Source organism: Prionailurus bengalensis, chromosome C1, assembly GCF_016509475.1.
Source record: "Prionailurus bengalensis isolate Pbe53 chromosome C1, Fcat_Pben_1.1_paternal_pri, whole genome shotgun sequence".
Taxonomy (NCBI): Eukaryota; Metazoa; Chordata; class Mammalia; order Carnivora; family Felidae; genus Prionailurus; species Prionailurus bengalensis.
In genome coordinates this window covers 41,261,964-41,277,380 of record NC_057345.1, presented here as the reverse complement: position 1 = coordinate 41,277,380, position 15,417 = coordinate 41,261,964, and the positions used below count along the sequence as shown (strand labels likewise).

The following is a 15,417-nucleotide window of genomic DNA, read 5'->3' as shown; positions in this document are numbered from 1 at the left end:
GCAGAAGGGAAAGGCGTTGGTGACATCATCGCCCCTCGGTTCAGTGGACTGGCTTCAGACTGGGATTGGAGAGGTCTGGTGTATATTATGTTCTAGTGCTGTCACTGGCCCTCTATGTAGCCCTGGGCCTCAGTTTCTCCTTGTGACTAACGATGGGTCTCGACGGCTCTGGACGAGAGTGGGCTTGCCCTGGGACCCCAGGTCCGCTCAGGGAACACCGACGTCCTTGCGGGGCTGGGAGGCGCTGGGCCGCGGCGGGGAGGAGCCGCAGGTCCGGCCCCGCCCGCCGGGTCCAGGTGCTGCCGCTGGAGCCGCCGCTACCGCCCACGCCGCCACGAGGGGCCGCCCGCGCCGCGGTCCGAATCCGGCCCGCGTCCATGGCCTTTCTGACCGCCTGGAAGGGGGCGGCCTCCGGGAAGAACGACCGCAGGTAGTAGGCAGGGGCGGGGACTCGGCGGAGGCGCGCCTGGGACAGAGGGGCGGCGGGCGGCAGCCGACGGGAGGGACGGCTGTGGGGGTACAACTGGAGACCGCAACGCGCTGGCTGCTGGGCGCGGGGTAACGGCCGGAGGGCCAGGGAGGGGCAGCCCAGCGCCTCTCACACCCTCACGTGCCCGCTGCTCGCGTGTCGTGGCCCCCAGCCGGGCTGGGGCTGAACCGGGGGACTAGTGATGCGCCCCCACCCCCCACCCGGGCCGCACCCGAGCCCCGCTTCCGGTGCCGCAGTCTGCGCGCCACCTGCGAGGGTGCTCAGGTGGGCTGGCCCTCCGGCGGGCTGGGAGTCAGGTTTGGGCGGCCGAGTCTCCCCTCAGCGGTAGGGCTCACGCACCTGGTCCTCCAGAGCGTTGCGAGAGGGGAGCCGTGGGCACCCTGTGTGCCCCGACAGGTGAGAGTAGGCACAGCATCCACCCCAACCCTGAGTTGTTCCTATCTGGGGGCAGCAGTGTCGGGGGAAATCTTGGGTGCCAGTGCTGGTCCATGGTGGAATTAGGTGCCCCCACAGCTCCTCCAAGGTCAGCCCTTCGGGGATGTGTCATTGTTTCCTGTGTGTCACCTCCACTTACCTAGCTGTCCCCACCTCCTGGATGAGTTGGTGTCTCCAGATGTGTTCCCTTAAGAAAGAGGAGAGGGGACAGTCCTCTCTTTTCTGAGCTTTGACACCCCCTCCCCCCAATTTCTTCCCTTTGCATACTTAAAGTTCACCCTCCTACTCCCTGGAGAAGAGCAATCCAGCTGCTCTCCCAGCGCCTCCATCTGACTGTCCTATGAGAACCTCAAACTCTGCAAGCCCCAAATCACACTTCACATCTTCACCCCTAAACCTGTTCCTCTTCCCATCTCAGTGAATGGCATAGTCATCCACCCAGTTGCCCAAGCCCGGAACCTGGAAGTCATCCCTTTCACCTCCCTCCCTCATCTCCACCCCAGTCTCCAAGTCCTGTTGATTTTCTCTCTGGTGTCTCTCAAAGCTATTCATTCCCCTTTGGACTATTGCAACATCCCCTAACTTTCCCAGTTCCTCCAGTCTTCTTTCCATGCACCCTTCAGACTGAACTTTTCTAAAGCACAGACAGACCATGTCATTTTTCTAAACTCCCATGGCTCTCTATCACTTAGAGGTTAAAGTTCAAGGCTCTTGAGAGAGGTGGTGACCTGCCTAGGCCCGTAACTCCCCAATGCTCACTCTGGTCCAGCAACACTGACTGCACTGTTCCAGGCTTCTCCGGGTTGCCTCTGCCTGGAATGCCATCCTCCGCTCCTGACATTCAGCCCATTAGGACTCAACTTAGGGTGGCCTCTTTTAGAGAGCCTTTCTGACCCCAATCTTGAGTCAGACTCAGAGGCTTTCAGCTTCTATGCTTTCTTCTCATGGTTCTCATTCAGTTCTCTCATTCTCATTTAACAAACAACTTTGAGCATGTACCATGCTCTGGGCATTGTACTAGGTGCTGTGGATATGGCATTACTACAGAGACACAACTCCCTGATTCCAGGAGACCATGTTCTAGTGGAAAAGACAAGTAACCAAATAAACAAATAAACAATGTTGTATAAAGCTTAAAATAGGGCCATGTGATGGACAATAAAATATATCATTTCCAGAGCATTCCCAGCAGTGAGGGTAGCTCATGTCAAAGTGTGATTTGTGTCTAGGGAGCAGAAAGGGAGTCCTTGAGGATCAGTGTCTGATGGGATCCAGGAGGCAGGCTGCTCCAGAACAAGGCAAGGAGTTTGGATTTCATTGTGTGTTGGGAAGCCACTAGAGGGCATCAGGGAGAGGATTTATATATTTAAAGATGACCCTGCTCCATGCTGACAGTGCAGAACCGGGTTGGGATTCTCTCTCTCTTCCTCTCTTTCTGCCCCTCCCTCGCTTGCTCGCGCGCGCTCTCTCTCTCTCTCTCTCTCAAAATAAATAAACTTAAAAGAAAAAAAAAAGGTAACCCTGCTACCCCAGGGAGAAAGGATTTGTTGAGGGACAGACCATTTCAACACTGAGTCTGTATCACCCTTTTCTGTCTCCCCGGTACACATGGACAGAGGACAGGGTCTTAGAGTGTGCTTCAGTTTTGATGAGGACATGAGGGAATAATTTCCAAGGACGGTGAGATCTCCTGGTTGGGATAGGGAACAATGGCTATGTCCAGATGAATTTATTGCCCAAAGCTTGCCCTGCCTGTGAGAATCGGGTTCTGCTCTGTCCTGTAGGCACCAGGAACCTTCTGAGTTTCAAATGTGTGCATGCTGCTGATGTCACAGTGTGGAGGGAGGTAGGGAGACCAGAGGGGAGGCTGGCATGATGATCCAGGGTGGATGCTGGGGTGTGGATTAGGAGAATGCAGGGTGGTGAGGGGGAAAGAAGCTAAGGAGGAAGAACTGCTAAGTGGTGAATAGACAGACTGGGAGGTAACACTCAGAATCACTAATGATGGGAGGGGGAAGGGAGACTGGCCAAGTAGAGGCCTCTGCATCCCTCCTTGGGCCTGGGTGAGAGAGTATATAGGAGGGCCTGAACACATGTGCCTTTATACTTCAGGTGGAACTTGCTGGACACAATATCCAGAGAACACTCCTAGTTGTCCCCACAAAGTCTCATACCTGAGGCACAAGACCAGGTTTCCATTCTCCCAGCTGTGACTTCCCTACCCTCACCCCTCATCCACCACGCTGTCTGGTCTCCCACAGCCTGGCCAAAGGGTGAAGATGTTGGAGGGTGCCCAGCCCCTAGGCTGCCAGTTACTAGCTCTATGGCCTTGATTCAATTACTTGGTCTGTGCCTACTTAAGTTTACTCACCTATAAAATCATAGCTACTCACTGAGTGGTGGGAAGACCTAATGAAGTCCCATTGGTTAAAGACCTAACAGATAGCCACTGGGGCATATTTGGTGTTCGGTAAATGTGAATTCACTTCCTTCTTAGCCTTCGTATGAGGTAACTAGGGAACTAGGGAACAGAGGAGATTCTGAAAGGTTTGGTAGCCAATGGTAGGATTCCAGGCACTAGAATTGGGTAGCCAGGAAGTGTTAGGAAAGAGAAATGGTGCCCATACATCTTACAGTGGGGACCACCAACTGCTGGCACTACAAACAGGGCCCCTTCTTAGCCATACCAGTAACCTGCCACACTCAAGACTGCTCCTGTAGGAGGCAGCACCGGGAGCAAAGGGGAAAGTGTAGCAGGCAGATTGCTTTTGAGAGAGTGATTAAGTAGCAGCGTTGCTGTGGGAGGGAGGGGCCCCTCTGAGAATGGAGGGGCCCAGCCAAAGAGGCTGGGGCTTCCTGGGACTGCCATCAACAGAATTCCTGCTGTCAGTTTGAGCCCTGAGCGCCAGGACCTGTCAGATGCCTCCAGGCAGGCAGTTTCGAATTTGGTGACTGGATTCTTGGAGCAGCTTTGGGGGCCCTTCCTCAGGACAGGATCTGGACTGGAGACCAGTGCTGAGTGTTCACCTCTACGATTCTCAGATTCTGTGAGTTAAGGCTCGGGTGATAATTCACAGGTGAACTGTGAGACTCAGGATTTAAAACTCCAGGGTTCTACACTATTGAAGTTTCTGGTCCCAAGGTTCCCACCTGCCTTCTGTTGTCAAGGACAGCCGCACAGGGTGTGAGAGGGTTTGCAGCCCTCAAATCCTCAATCTCTGGTGAGGATACCATGGGAAACTCCAGGTAACCTTTGTCCCTTTTTATTAAGGATTCTGACTTGGGACATTTTTGGTTCTGTCTTGAGGTCAATTGGAAATAGATTATGTAGGTTGCAGTGTTAGCTCTGCCAGCGTGCCAATTCCTGATTTATCTCCAAATCTGTGATTTGAGTTGCTTGTCCTTCTCCTGAAAATTTCTGCTTCTCAATTCAGTTTCTCTCTGCGGTCAGCTCCATTCTCTTGTAAGTCATTCTCTTGTACTTCTCTATTCTGTGCAAGGCATGACTACCAGCAGCTTCCAAGCTCAAGGCTTGGGATAGTAAGACAAAGCAGTGAAAAGCACCCTGGAGCCACACAGGCTGATTTTGGATCCTGACTCGGGGACTTTCTGACAGTGTAACTTTGGGCAGGTTATTTAACTTCTCTGTATTTCACCTTCCTCATCTGTAAAACGAGGGTGATGTTAGGACTTGCGTCACAGGGTGGTTATGAGGATTGTGTGAATTAACTTATGTAAAGCACTGAGAACAGTGCCTAACACATAGACAGTGTAACCAAGGAGTGTTACTGATTGTTGTCATTAGTCCCTCATCTAGAAGGGGCTTCTCCACCAGTCTAGTTTGAAAAAGCTCAGGGAAATATTCCAGTTGGCCATTCCTTCAACTAATCACTGTGCCCTGAGAGGTGGAATCAAATAAGAGGCTCTACCATTCGGCCAATGGGGCTAGAAAGGAGGGAAGGAGAAGTAGTTCCCTAAAAACATTAGGGGGGCTCAGTGTTGTAAGGTAAATGTGGCCAGTGAGCAGGCCTTTAAAATAAAGTCATAGTTTCATGAAGTATCCAAAATATGATTTCCCTAGAGCACCCCTGCCCGTCGCTCTGAGAGTCTTCCAGCTCAGCCTAAGAGCTGGGAACTAGTCCCTTGTAGCACCCTCTGGGGGCCTGTGCCACCCACCACTCTCCTGCAGTTGTGACTTTGCCGACCCCAGCCCCATTCTCAGCCTGACTACCACCACCACACTGGCCCAGGAGGGGTGGGGGGACTTATAGGGCAATGGTCCCTGAGGCTCTTCACTGTATCACCCCATCCCAAGGATGGGACACACCCTTCCCAATTCCTCTCCAGCTTGACCTAAAACCAGGCTGTAACTTTTTTTTTTTAATTTAAAATGTATATATAATTTATTGTCAAGTTGGCTAACATACAGTGTGTACAGTGTGCTCTTGGTTCTGGGGGTAGATTTCCATGATTCATCACTTACATACAACACCCAGTGCTCATCCTAACAAGTGCCCTCCTCAATGCCCATCACCCATTTTCCCCTCTCCCCCACTGTCCCCCCATTAACCCTCAGTTTATTCTCTCTTTTTAAGAGTCTCTTATGGTTTGCCTCCCTCCCTTTCTGTTTGTAACTATTTTTTCCCCTTCCCTTCCTCCATGGTCTTCTGTTAAATTTCTCAAGTTCCACATATGAGTGAAAACATGATATCTGTCTTTCTCTGACTTATTTCACTTAGCATAATACCCTCCAGTTCCATCCATGTTGCTGCAAATGGCAGGATTTCATTCTTTCTCATTGCCAAGTAGTATTCCATTGTATATATAAGGCTGCAACTTTTTAAAGCACCTTACGGCGGGGCGGGGGGGGGGGTGAGGTGGGCACCTGGGTGGCTCATTCGGTTAAGTGACCAACTCTTGATTTTGACCCAGGTCATGATTTCATGGTTCGTGAGATCAAGCCCTGCATCAGGCTCTGCACTGGGTATACAACCTGTTTAAGATTCTGTCTCTATCCCTGTGCTCCTCTTTGACTCATGCATGTGCGCGCGCACGCTCTCTCTGTCTCTCTCAAAAAAGAAACAAACAAAAAAAACACTTCAGGGAATCAGTAACAGAGGACTTTTATGATTCTGTGGCCCCTCATCAAGTCCCTCAACCATCCTGATAGGAGCCTAACTATAGAACTTCTACTTCTGTGATGGTACAGTATATGTTTTCCCACATCTTCCTTCCCAGGAGAGAGGAGGAAATTTCTCTCTTAAGCCAAGATTCCCAGGCCTTCCTTTCCTTTCCCAATACCAGCCCTCTTCAGATGAACAGCAGGGAAGAAATCTATTGCTTTTAGGTAAAATCTTTCCCCCACCCTACTAAGTGGCTGGATTTGTCCCATGTCCCCCAGCAGGACAATTATATTAGGACTTATGACAGTGAGTGGGACATCAGGTGCCCCATCCAGGTAGCCCTGTGCCAGATGCTCCATACCTTTTGACTCCCTTTTTTCCTCATGGAATGAAGTTTGTCCCTGCTTATTCCCTCCCACAGCCTCAGGTGTCCCTCTACTCCCTCGCAGAGTCTGCCCTGGCAAGACCCATCCCTGCAAGAATCCATCTCCAACTAATAAACACCCTCCCCCAGATAGAGTATCTAAGTCTCAGATTGAAGGTAACTCTGCTGCCTTTCCAAGTAGATGGATGGTTGGATACTTCCTTTATATGTAGGTGACTGAAGGGCACAAAAAAGCACTGTCCCTGAGCACAAGACAGGCCAGTCAAAGAAAGATGACCTCTCAGGGCACCTGGGCGGGGGGGGGGGGACTCAGTTGGGTAAGCATTCCAAGCGTTCCTTGATTTTGGCTCAGAACTTGATCTCACAGTTGTGAGATTGAGCCCTGCACTGTTAGTGCAGAGCCTGCTTGGGATTCTCTCCCTCCCTGTCTCTCTCTCCCTCTCTGCTCACACATGCTCTCTCGAAATAAATAAATAAACAACAACAAAAAAAAAAGGGATGATCTTTCCACAGGCTCAGTGCCCAGCACTACCCTCCCCTTTCTCCCTCACTTACTACTGCTCCCTCCAGCCCCAGCTTCTCTCCCCTGCACCCTCTGAACTAGGCCCCTACCTCTACAACATCCCCATCCCCTGCCACCCTGCTGCCTCAGTGATCTGATAACAGCGAGATCTGTGCTTGGCTGTGCCCTGATTTGACATGCATCATCACCTTCCATTCACCTCAACTCTGACCAGGGAGGTCTTGTTGTCTGCAATTTTAATAGATGAGGAAATGGAGCCTCTGTGTGCTTTCTCAAATGCATACACACCGGGGTTTTTTTCTTTAGTACTAATTTTGTATTCTGCTTTTTAAATATTTTCCCACCTTCCAGAAAACATATTCAGGCAATAATTACTGAACATCTGTGTGCCAGGCACTGTTTTGGGCACTAGAAATATATTAGAGAACCAAAATGAAAAAAAGAAAAATACCAGCCCTGCCCTTGTGGAGTATAGAATTTAATGGGGAGAGACAGAAAATAAATGAATAAGCAAAATATTCAGGATGTCAGAGAACAAGTGCTATGGAAAAAATCATGCAGGGTAAAGGAATAGGGACCATGAGGGCAAAGGTTACATTAAATAGAATGGTCAGGGAAGGCCTCATGGAGAAGGTGACATTTGAGCTGAGATCTGAAGCAGGTGGGGGAGTAATTATATGAATATCTGCAGGAAGAGCATTCTAGACAGAAGGAATAGCAAGTGCAAAGGGCCTGAGGTGAGAGCATGCCTGGCATATTTAGAAAAAAGCAAGGAGGCCAGAGTGGCTGAATATGAAGAGAGAGTAAAGGGAGATGATGTCAGAGAGAGATATGGGGGTGCAGGTCATTCAGGGCTTCGGGCCATGTGAAGACTTTAGCTTTTGCACTGAACACCACGGGGAGCCACTGCAGGGTTTTGAACAAACAAGTGACATGATCAGATCAAATGGGTCTGTTGCTATGTGGAAAAGATAATATGGGGACCAGGGAAGGAGCAGAGAAACTACCTGGGAGACAATGTAGTAATCCAGGCAAAGAAATTCTCTATAAATGGGGCACCTGGGTGGCTCAGCCAGTCGGGCATATGACTCTTGATTTCACCTCAGGTCATGATCTCCTGGTTCCTGGGTTTGAGCCCCACAGGGTGGAGCCAGCTTGGGATTCTCTCTCTGCCCCTCCCCCATGTGTGCGTGCTCTTTTCTCTCTCTCCCTCTCTCTTTCTCTCTCCTGCTCTCAAAAGTAAATAAACTTAAAAAAAAGGAAATTCTCTATAAACATAATTTAAATATCTGCAGAATATTTCACCCTACAAATTCACTATAATTCACTGAATTAATTCCTTATTGATGGGCCATTTAGGTTATTTCCAGTTGTGTCCTTATTATAGAAAACACTATGATGAACATCTTTGTACCAGAAATCTTTATATCCATGACTATTTCTTAAGACACGTTTGTTGTCTGGGACACCTGGGTGGCTCAGTCAGTTGAACACTTGACTCTTGATTTTGGCTCAGGTCATGATCTCATTGTTCTTAGGATCTAGCCCCATGTCAGGCTCTGGGCCCAGGGTGGGGAGCCTGCTTGGGATTCTCTCCCTCACTTTGCCCGTCCCCAGCTTTTGCATGCTCACACACTTTCTCTCTCTCTCTCAAAATAAACAAACTTTAAATTTTTTTTAAATGTTTATTTATTTTTGAGAGAGAGACAGACAGCACAAGCAGGGGATGGGCAGACAGAGAGGGAGACAGAATCTGAAGTAGGCTCCAGGCTCAGAGCTGTCAGCACAGAGCCCGATGTGGGGCTCAAACTCACGAGCCATGAGATCATGACTTGAGCCTAAGTCAGACGCTTAACGAACTGAGCCACCCAGGCGCCCTTAAATAAATAAAATTCAAACAAACAAACAAAAAAGACACATTTGTTACCTAGGTGTTACTGCATCATCTTTCTAAGGTTTTCATTCAAAATTCCAGTTGCCCTTCTGAAAGATGTTGCCAGTTTCTGCTCCCTTTGGCAGTGTGTGAGGTAGCACATTTGCCGTGAAGGTATGTAGTACGTGTCCAATTGGATGTCCTTGTGGTCCTGGCCAGGCCTGTGTGCACATCTTAGAAGAAATTCCTCTTCTCTGGACAGCCTTATATGGTTCCAAAGCTCTTTTGGGTCCATTTGCTCATTTCATGTTCACAGCAATCCTGTTATCCCTGCTTTATAGGGAAGGAAACTAAAACTCAAAGATCAATAATAAGGCCCTGTTCCAAGTGTTTTATGTGTGTTACCTCATTCAGTCCTTGCAGCAGCCCATGAGGTTGGTGCTGTCATCATCCCCCTTTCAGGGCTGAAGTCACTGATCCAGGGTGTCAGAGCTGGGGTGCTCACCTGCTCTCTGAATCACTCCCTGCCCTGCCTCAAGCTCATACAGTCATTTTCTTGGGGCTGGACAGCTAGGACATGGTGGGGCCAGGAATCCAGCCAGATCTTCCTGGCTCTGCAGTCCAACTTCTAACCCCCGACAGGATGCCAGTCAATGCCTGAAACACCTCATTAGAGCTCTGCCTCTTTTTTTTTTTTAATCAAAACAGTTCTTGGTCCCTCATGAGTGACTGGGGCTCCTTCCTTCGATCCACTTTCAGCAGCTCCTGGAGACCAGACTTCGGTAGAAGAGCTCATATCCCAGAACCAAGATCATCAGAGCAAGGAAGGGCTTTGAGCTCCTGGTCCATCCTTCTCTCCTCTTTATATGGGGAGAAAAGGAACCTAAGGGCTAGAGTGGGGTAGTAACTTGCCCGAGGTTACTCCCAAGCTAGCGGGAGTCAGAGTTCATGGAGAGGGAGGAGGCTGGCCCAACACGTAGGCCTAGGTCCTCCCTAAGAGTCCCTGCCAAGGAATATTTCAGAACTGTGACTGTCACAGCCCTGTTCAAGGGCCCTTTCTTGATGGGCCTGTTGATTGTGAATTATTAACCTGCCCAAGCCTGTAATCTGTTGGGTGGGGCCCATTCACTTTAAGAAAACCCGCTTTACAGTCACTAGCCTGCTGGGTTGTGGGGGGGGGGGGGTGTAGCTCTAAAGTCTCAATGGCTAGTTCTGGATTGGTAGAGACAGCTAGTGGACAGGTGCTTCATGCCAGGGAAAGGCCTGGAGGAAGGGACTGAGAAGGGGGGATGAAGGGGAAGGTGCCAAGGGTCAACCCAAGGAATGTTCAGTAAGCCTCACAGCATCCCTGAAAGGCTGGCACTGTTATCTCAGGTTTACAGATGGGGAGACTGAGGGTCAGAGAGAGAGGCAGAGCCGATTTCACAACTTAACGCTGTTTCTACACCAATGGCATCACTGTTCACATGCTCACAGCCTTATTTCTATGATACCCCTCCCATTTCCACATACTTTTCCTACGGGATAAAGAGTCAAGACCTGATTCCAAATCACACTTGGTCCAAGCCTCAGTTTTCTCATCTGTGGGATGGGAGATAAAGCCACTGTGGAGCTTTTTGGAGCATCCTGAGGAGGTCTCATGAAACAGATATTGATTGGGGCCCTTCTTAAGCTGAGAGATGGTGCTGGTAAAAGTAGTCCCTGGAGGTTCTCAGGGCCATCAGGTGTGGTGAGCCCAGTGATTTTTCTTGCAGGTTAGGGAGAAAATAAGAGAGGAAGCAGGCCTGGCGGCTTGCATGCACAAAGCACTAGGAAACTCTCCCAGCAAGGAAGGAAGGGACCCAGGACTCAGGTTACTCTCCTGGTCCCCACAGCTTGGCTGTCAGCTCTAGGTGGGGATGGGCAAGTCACCTGGGTTGGGAGGCAGAAATAATGATGACTCCTAGGCTGCTCAGGCTTCCGGCTGGGCCCAGAGCTCCTGGGGGCTGGGAGCTGCCTGGGTGGAGCCCTCCTGAGGGGTGGGCCACTTTGCTGCTCTGACTCATGAAGTGAGTGGCTGTAGCATCACTGCCACTGTTGTGTGGGGACAGCTCCAGCTCCAAAGGCAGCATGGCTGCTTATCTTGCTGAGCTTCAGTTTTCATCTGTAAAAGGTTGAGAATAATGGCATCCACCTCACCATCACCACCATCAGAGCACTGCATGTAACTGTGTTACACATCAGGCACCGTGCTGGGGATTTTAGATACATGAATTCTTAATCCTCACAACCACCCTTTGACGCAGGCAGTATTTCCATTTTACTGATGAGGAAACTGAGGCTCAGAGAGATGGTTAAAAGGATTAAATGAGATAATCCATGTTATACACTTAACATGTGTGTCATGTAATAAGCTTTTGGTGAACATCAGTCATTATTATAATTACCTCAGAGGGAAATGGTAAAGTGCTAGGCCTAGTGTTGGTATTTGGTGATTAATCAGACACTGATACAGAGATGTCCGACCAGATTCGACCCTCCAAAAGCTCCCAGTCTGATGGCAGAGACAGTCACATACAAACCTCACTCTACCACTCTCATACACAGATGGTGTCAGCCCAGGGTGATGAGGGCAGGTCAGAGGGGGTTGGGGCAGTGTGTGCCTAGGAAGCCCCTGACCCAGCTAGATGTAGTGCCTGAACTGAAACCTGCAGGGCCAGTAGAAGTTTTGGCATATGTCAGGCCCTTAATAAATGTTGGTCAAATACAACAAAGATTTACCTGTAGCTAATGTAGCACAAAGCTTCAGAACCCCTCACTCGGCCCTTTCCAGGGCTCTCACAGGACCCTGGAAGTTGTATGTTGGTAAATTTGTATTCTTTTTTTTTTTTTTTTTTTTTTTTAAAGAAGGCTTCCAATTGTAAGTTTCTGGATCTAACCCTGATTAAATGAATGAACAATAAGTAACAAGGGAGGAAGGTGTGTCCCAGGCAGAGGGAAGAGCGTGTACACGTGCCCAGAGACTTGAAAGGACATGATGTGTGATAGGGGCCCCAGCCTCTTTACCGAGTCTCCTCTTCATGCACATTGCTGGTCTTCTCACAAGCTTCACAAACTCCAGCTGACATCTGTGTGCCTTTGCCCACCTCCCTGCTTTCACCCATGCTGTTCTTCCATCTGGTACACCCTTTCCACGACTTTATTGTGTATAAACAATATAAACTTGAAGGCTCAACTCTGTGCCCACCTTCTCCAAGAAACCCTCACCCCATCCCTCCAGTCTATGGATGTCATTATAGTCTGCTTCTTGTATTTAATTACCTTTTCTGTGCCTGTGCCTGAGAATCAGAGAGGTAGAATGATCCTTGAAAGTGAACATCTAGCCTCTGCTCACATATGGGCAGGATAAGAATTCACTACCTTTCCAGGAAGCCCGTCTAGATTTAACAGTAATCTCCTTAACCTCTCCCCTCTGCCGCAAGGCCCAATCTGCCTGGCTCTCCCTGAACCTAGTCTGAGCCATCTTCCTACTATGGCTGCTTCTACTGGCTCCTCCTGCTTCCTCTTCTGACATCCTGGAGCTAAGGGTTGATCCAGGGGCCTGGAGTCCCTCCTCCTCCTGTCCCCTGCCTTTGTGAAGGGACAGTTCTAATGGCAGCCACGTGCTCTGATGAGTCATGGTTAAGAGCATCTGGGGCCTGGAAGTGGTGGCTGGTTAACTCTTCATGGGCCAGTGGCTCTTTCTGTCAGAAGGCCAGGTGGGCTTCAACCTTGGCCCTAGACATATACCTCAGGGCTAAGCACACAGCATTTGAGGAGTGTTATGTATGATCCCATATACGGGTTGGGGACCCAGAGGGGAGGGCACCAAGGGGGAAAAAAGGCAAGAGTGTGTCCACCTTGGAGTCAGGAGGGCCAGGCTCCAGTCACAACTAGCCACTTATTAGGTGAATTGACTTGAGCAAGTCACATAAACTCTGTGCCTCAACTTCTGTCTGTAAAATGGCAGCTATGGGGACTATTTGAGAAGGCGAGTGTGAACTACTGACTAGTGAGTGTTAAACCACGCTATTTTCCATCTTCTTGTCCGCTGCAGTCATGCAGCGGGCAAAAGGGAGTGCTAAAACCTAAGCCTGACTCCGGAGGCCGCGTGTTTCCTGGCGTGAATGCCCCCCACCAATGCAGTAGGATGACGAAGGGCTCAGGTGGGGGCCGCAGCGAGGCGGGAGCTGTGGGGGAGGGGAGAGCGGCCGGGAGGTGGACCTCGGGCCTACGAACTTTCTGGCCACAGATAGGTGGGGCTGTGTGAGGCAGGAGCGAGCTCCGGCCCCTGGGGCTGCGCACGGAGGGCACACGGCATGGGCCCGGCGGACCTGGGGTGCCCGGGCCTCTCACCTGTGAGAGCTGAGGGCGGGGGTCGCATTCCGAGGCCGCCCCCCGCCCAGCCCCAGCGTCCAGTCGGCCACACACAGGCGGCTGCCGTGGCCCCACTGCGCGGGCGGGCAGACCGAGGCCCGGCCCGGCCCCGCCGCCTTCCCCGCCCCCGGCGCGCCCCTCCCCGGCCGCCGCGTCTGCGGCTGGGCCGCACAGCGCCCGCCTTGGGGTTCCGGCGGCAGCACCTGGGCCGCGACTGGCGTCCGGCGGGGGCACGCTGCCTGCCCCCTTCCGCCATGAGCTCGGCCGGCGCCGCGGACGCCCTGCCGGCGGGGTAAGTGCGCGGTGGGGGCGGCCTCGGGGTGGGGTGGGTGGTTGGGGGACGGGCGCGGGGCCGGGCATTCCCCCTGCCACCGGCCCACCGCCCGCACTGCGGCTTCCAGCCCCTCACCCCTGCCAGGCGTCGCGCCCGGCGTCCGGGAGCCGGGGAGTGGGAGAGAGCTGCGGACACTCGCGCGAGGAGAGTGGAGGCGCCGGGGACCCAGGGGCGATCACTCAGCTCTGGGTCCCAACTTTCGCACGAAGCTGGCTGTAGTAACGGCCACGTCAGAGCCGTCTCCCTCCCTTCGTGGCGTTTACACCTGTGGGTGGGCTCTGTTATTATCATCTCCGTTACAGATGAAGAAACTGAGGCATAACTCTTGGGTGACCTGCATCCCTTCACCCGGGAGGTGAGGGGTGTACCTGGGATTTGAACCCAGCTCTCTCTGATTCCAGAGCCCCCACCTGCATGCCATACTGTTTCATCTTCTGGGATATTTGAAGGAATTGAAAAGCTAAGATATGAATCAGCTGTGCCCACTGGGTGCAGCAGGAACTGGGGTAGTAAAGGTGGGTGTTGTCACTTTCAATATGGCTCTCCTGCTCATCCCCACCCCACTGAGGAACTGTGTAGAATCCCTGCACTGCCCCTGTTAGCAGTGATAGAGTTAGGTGCTGGGAGATGTGGAGCAGCTCTCCCCTTCCTGGGCCTGGCTGGGTGGGTAGGGGGTGTCTGCTGGAAGCCCTGACTGCTAGGAGGTTGCTGGGTGGAGATCTGGCTCAGGTGAGCTGGGAGGTGCCTGCCCTACCTGGAGCCTCACCACCAGGGACAATATTTGCCAAGGGCCTCAGGACTAACACATGAACAGGAAGGTGAGGCTGGTGCCAGCTGCAGCTGCAGCTGCAGGCCTCCATAGGGCCTGTGTGTGCATCCTGGGTGAAGGCTTAGAAGTTGGGTCACTGGGGGACACCCCCCCTCCCAGCCTGGGGGACGGTTGCCTGGTGAGTTTTGCCTTGACCATGTTTATTGTATGATTTTGGCCACGTTCTGTATCCTCCCTAGACTTCTGGTCCCTCCTTTGGAAAATACAGGGAGTCCAGGCCTGGCTGCTCTCTTCCTGCTCTGAGTTGAAATCTGTAAATCTGGAGTCTGGTTAGGTCCCTTCTGCCCAGCACCACCCTATTGGGCCCAGAAAAGAAGCTTCCAGGAGAGAAGGCGGGCATGGAACAGGGTACCTATCAAAGAATCCTGAACTCCCAGGCTAGAAGCCACATTCATCCTCTTCCTTGCACACTTATATCCCTGCCTGAGTCCACTCTACAACTCCAGGCTCCTCTGGCCCCTCCATGGGCCTCCAGGGCAGCAAGCTCAGTCTCCTAGCACTAGTGGATCTTCCTCATACTGAACCATACCTGGCTCCACTGCATGCTCTCCAGGTCCCAATCTTCTGTGAGGCCACACAGGTCTGTCTGCCCCTGTCCCTGGTCAGTGCCATCTTGGTGGGGTCTGAGCAGACCGGAGGCAAAGCAGTTCCACCTACACCATAGACACTCATTTAGTCACTCAACAAACACTCCTGAGGCCTGCTCTGGGCCCAACCCAGTATATGAGGGTCAGTGGTAAACAAACTGAACTTTAAATCTCCACCACTTCAGAAGTTATGAAATATTTTTAAGCCTTCAGAAAAATATAACAAATAATAAAATGAACTCCATGCCCTTGTCATCCAACTTTTTAAATGTTAACATCATGCCCATTTATTTCATATTCTTCTTGTTAAGAAATAAATTATACCAGAGACTGTTGAAGACCCTGTGGACCATCCCCTCTTCCTTCTCCCACCATCCTGAATTTTGGTTTTGTTACTTCCATTTTTTTATTTTTAAAAAATGTTTTATATTTGAGTATAGTTG

At 51.3% G+C, this 15,417-nt stretch overlaps 1 protein-coding gene across 11 annotated transcripts in view; it reads left to right on the top strand.

The window, feature by feature from the left end:
- The window catches only part of TTC39A (tetratricopeptide repeat domain 39A), a 54,322-nt gene continuing 38,905 nt past the window's right edge, over nt 1-15,417 (top strand). For 3 of the 11 annotated variants that reach the window (XM_043578737.1, XM_043578744.1, XM_043578735.1), the window contains exon 1: nt 13,094-13,516. In XM_043578737.1, the coding sequence (XP_043434672.1) occupies nt 13,167-13,516 (350 nt within the window). In that variant the 5' untranslated portion in view covers nt 13,094-13,166. Of the gene's footprint in view, nt 431-12,878; nt 13,014-13,090; nt 13,517-15,417 lie in introns of those variants that run through there. The other 8 variants (XM_043578741.1, XM_043578740.1, XM_043578743.1 and 5 more) reach the window with 7 other exon arrangements.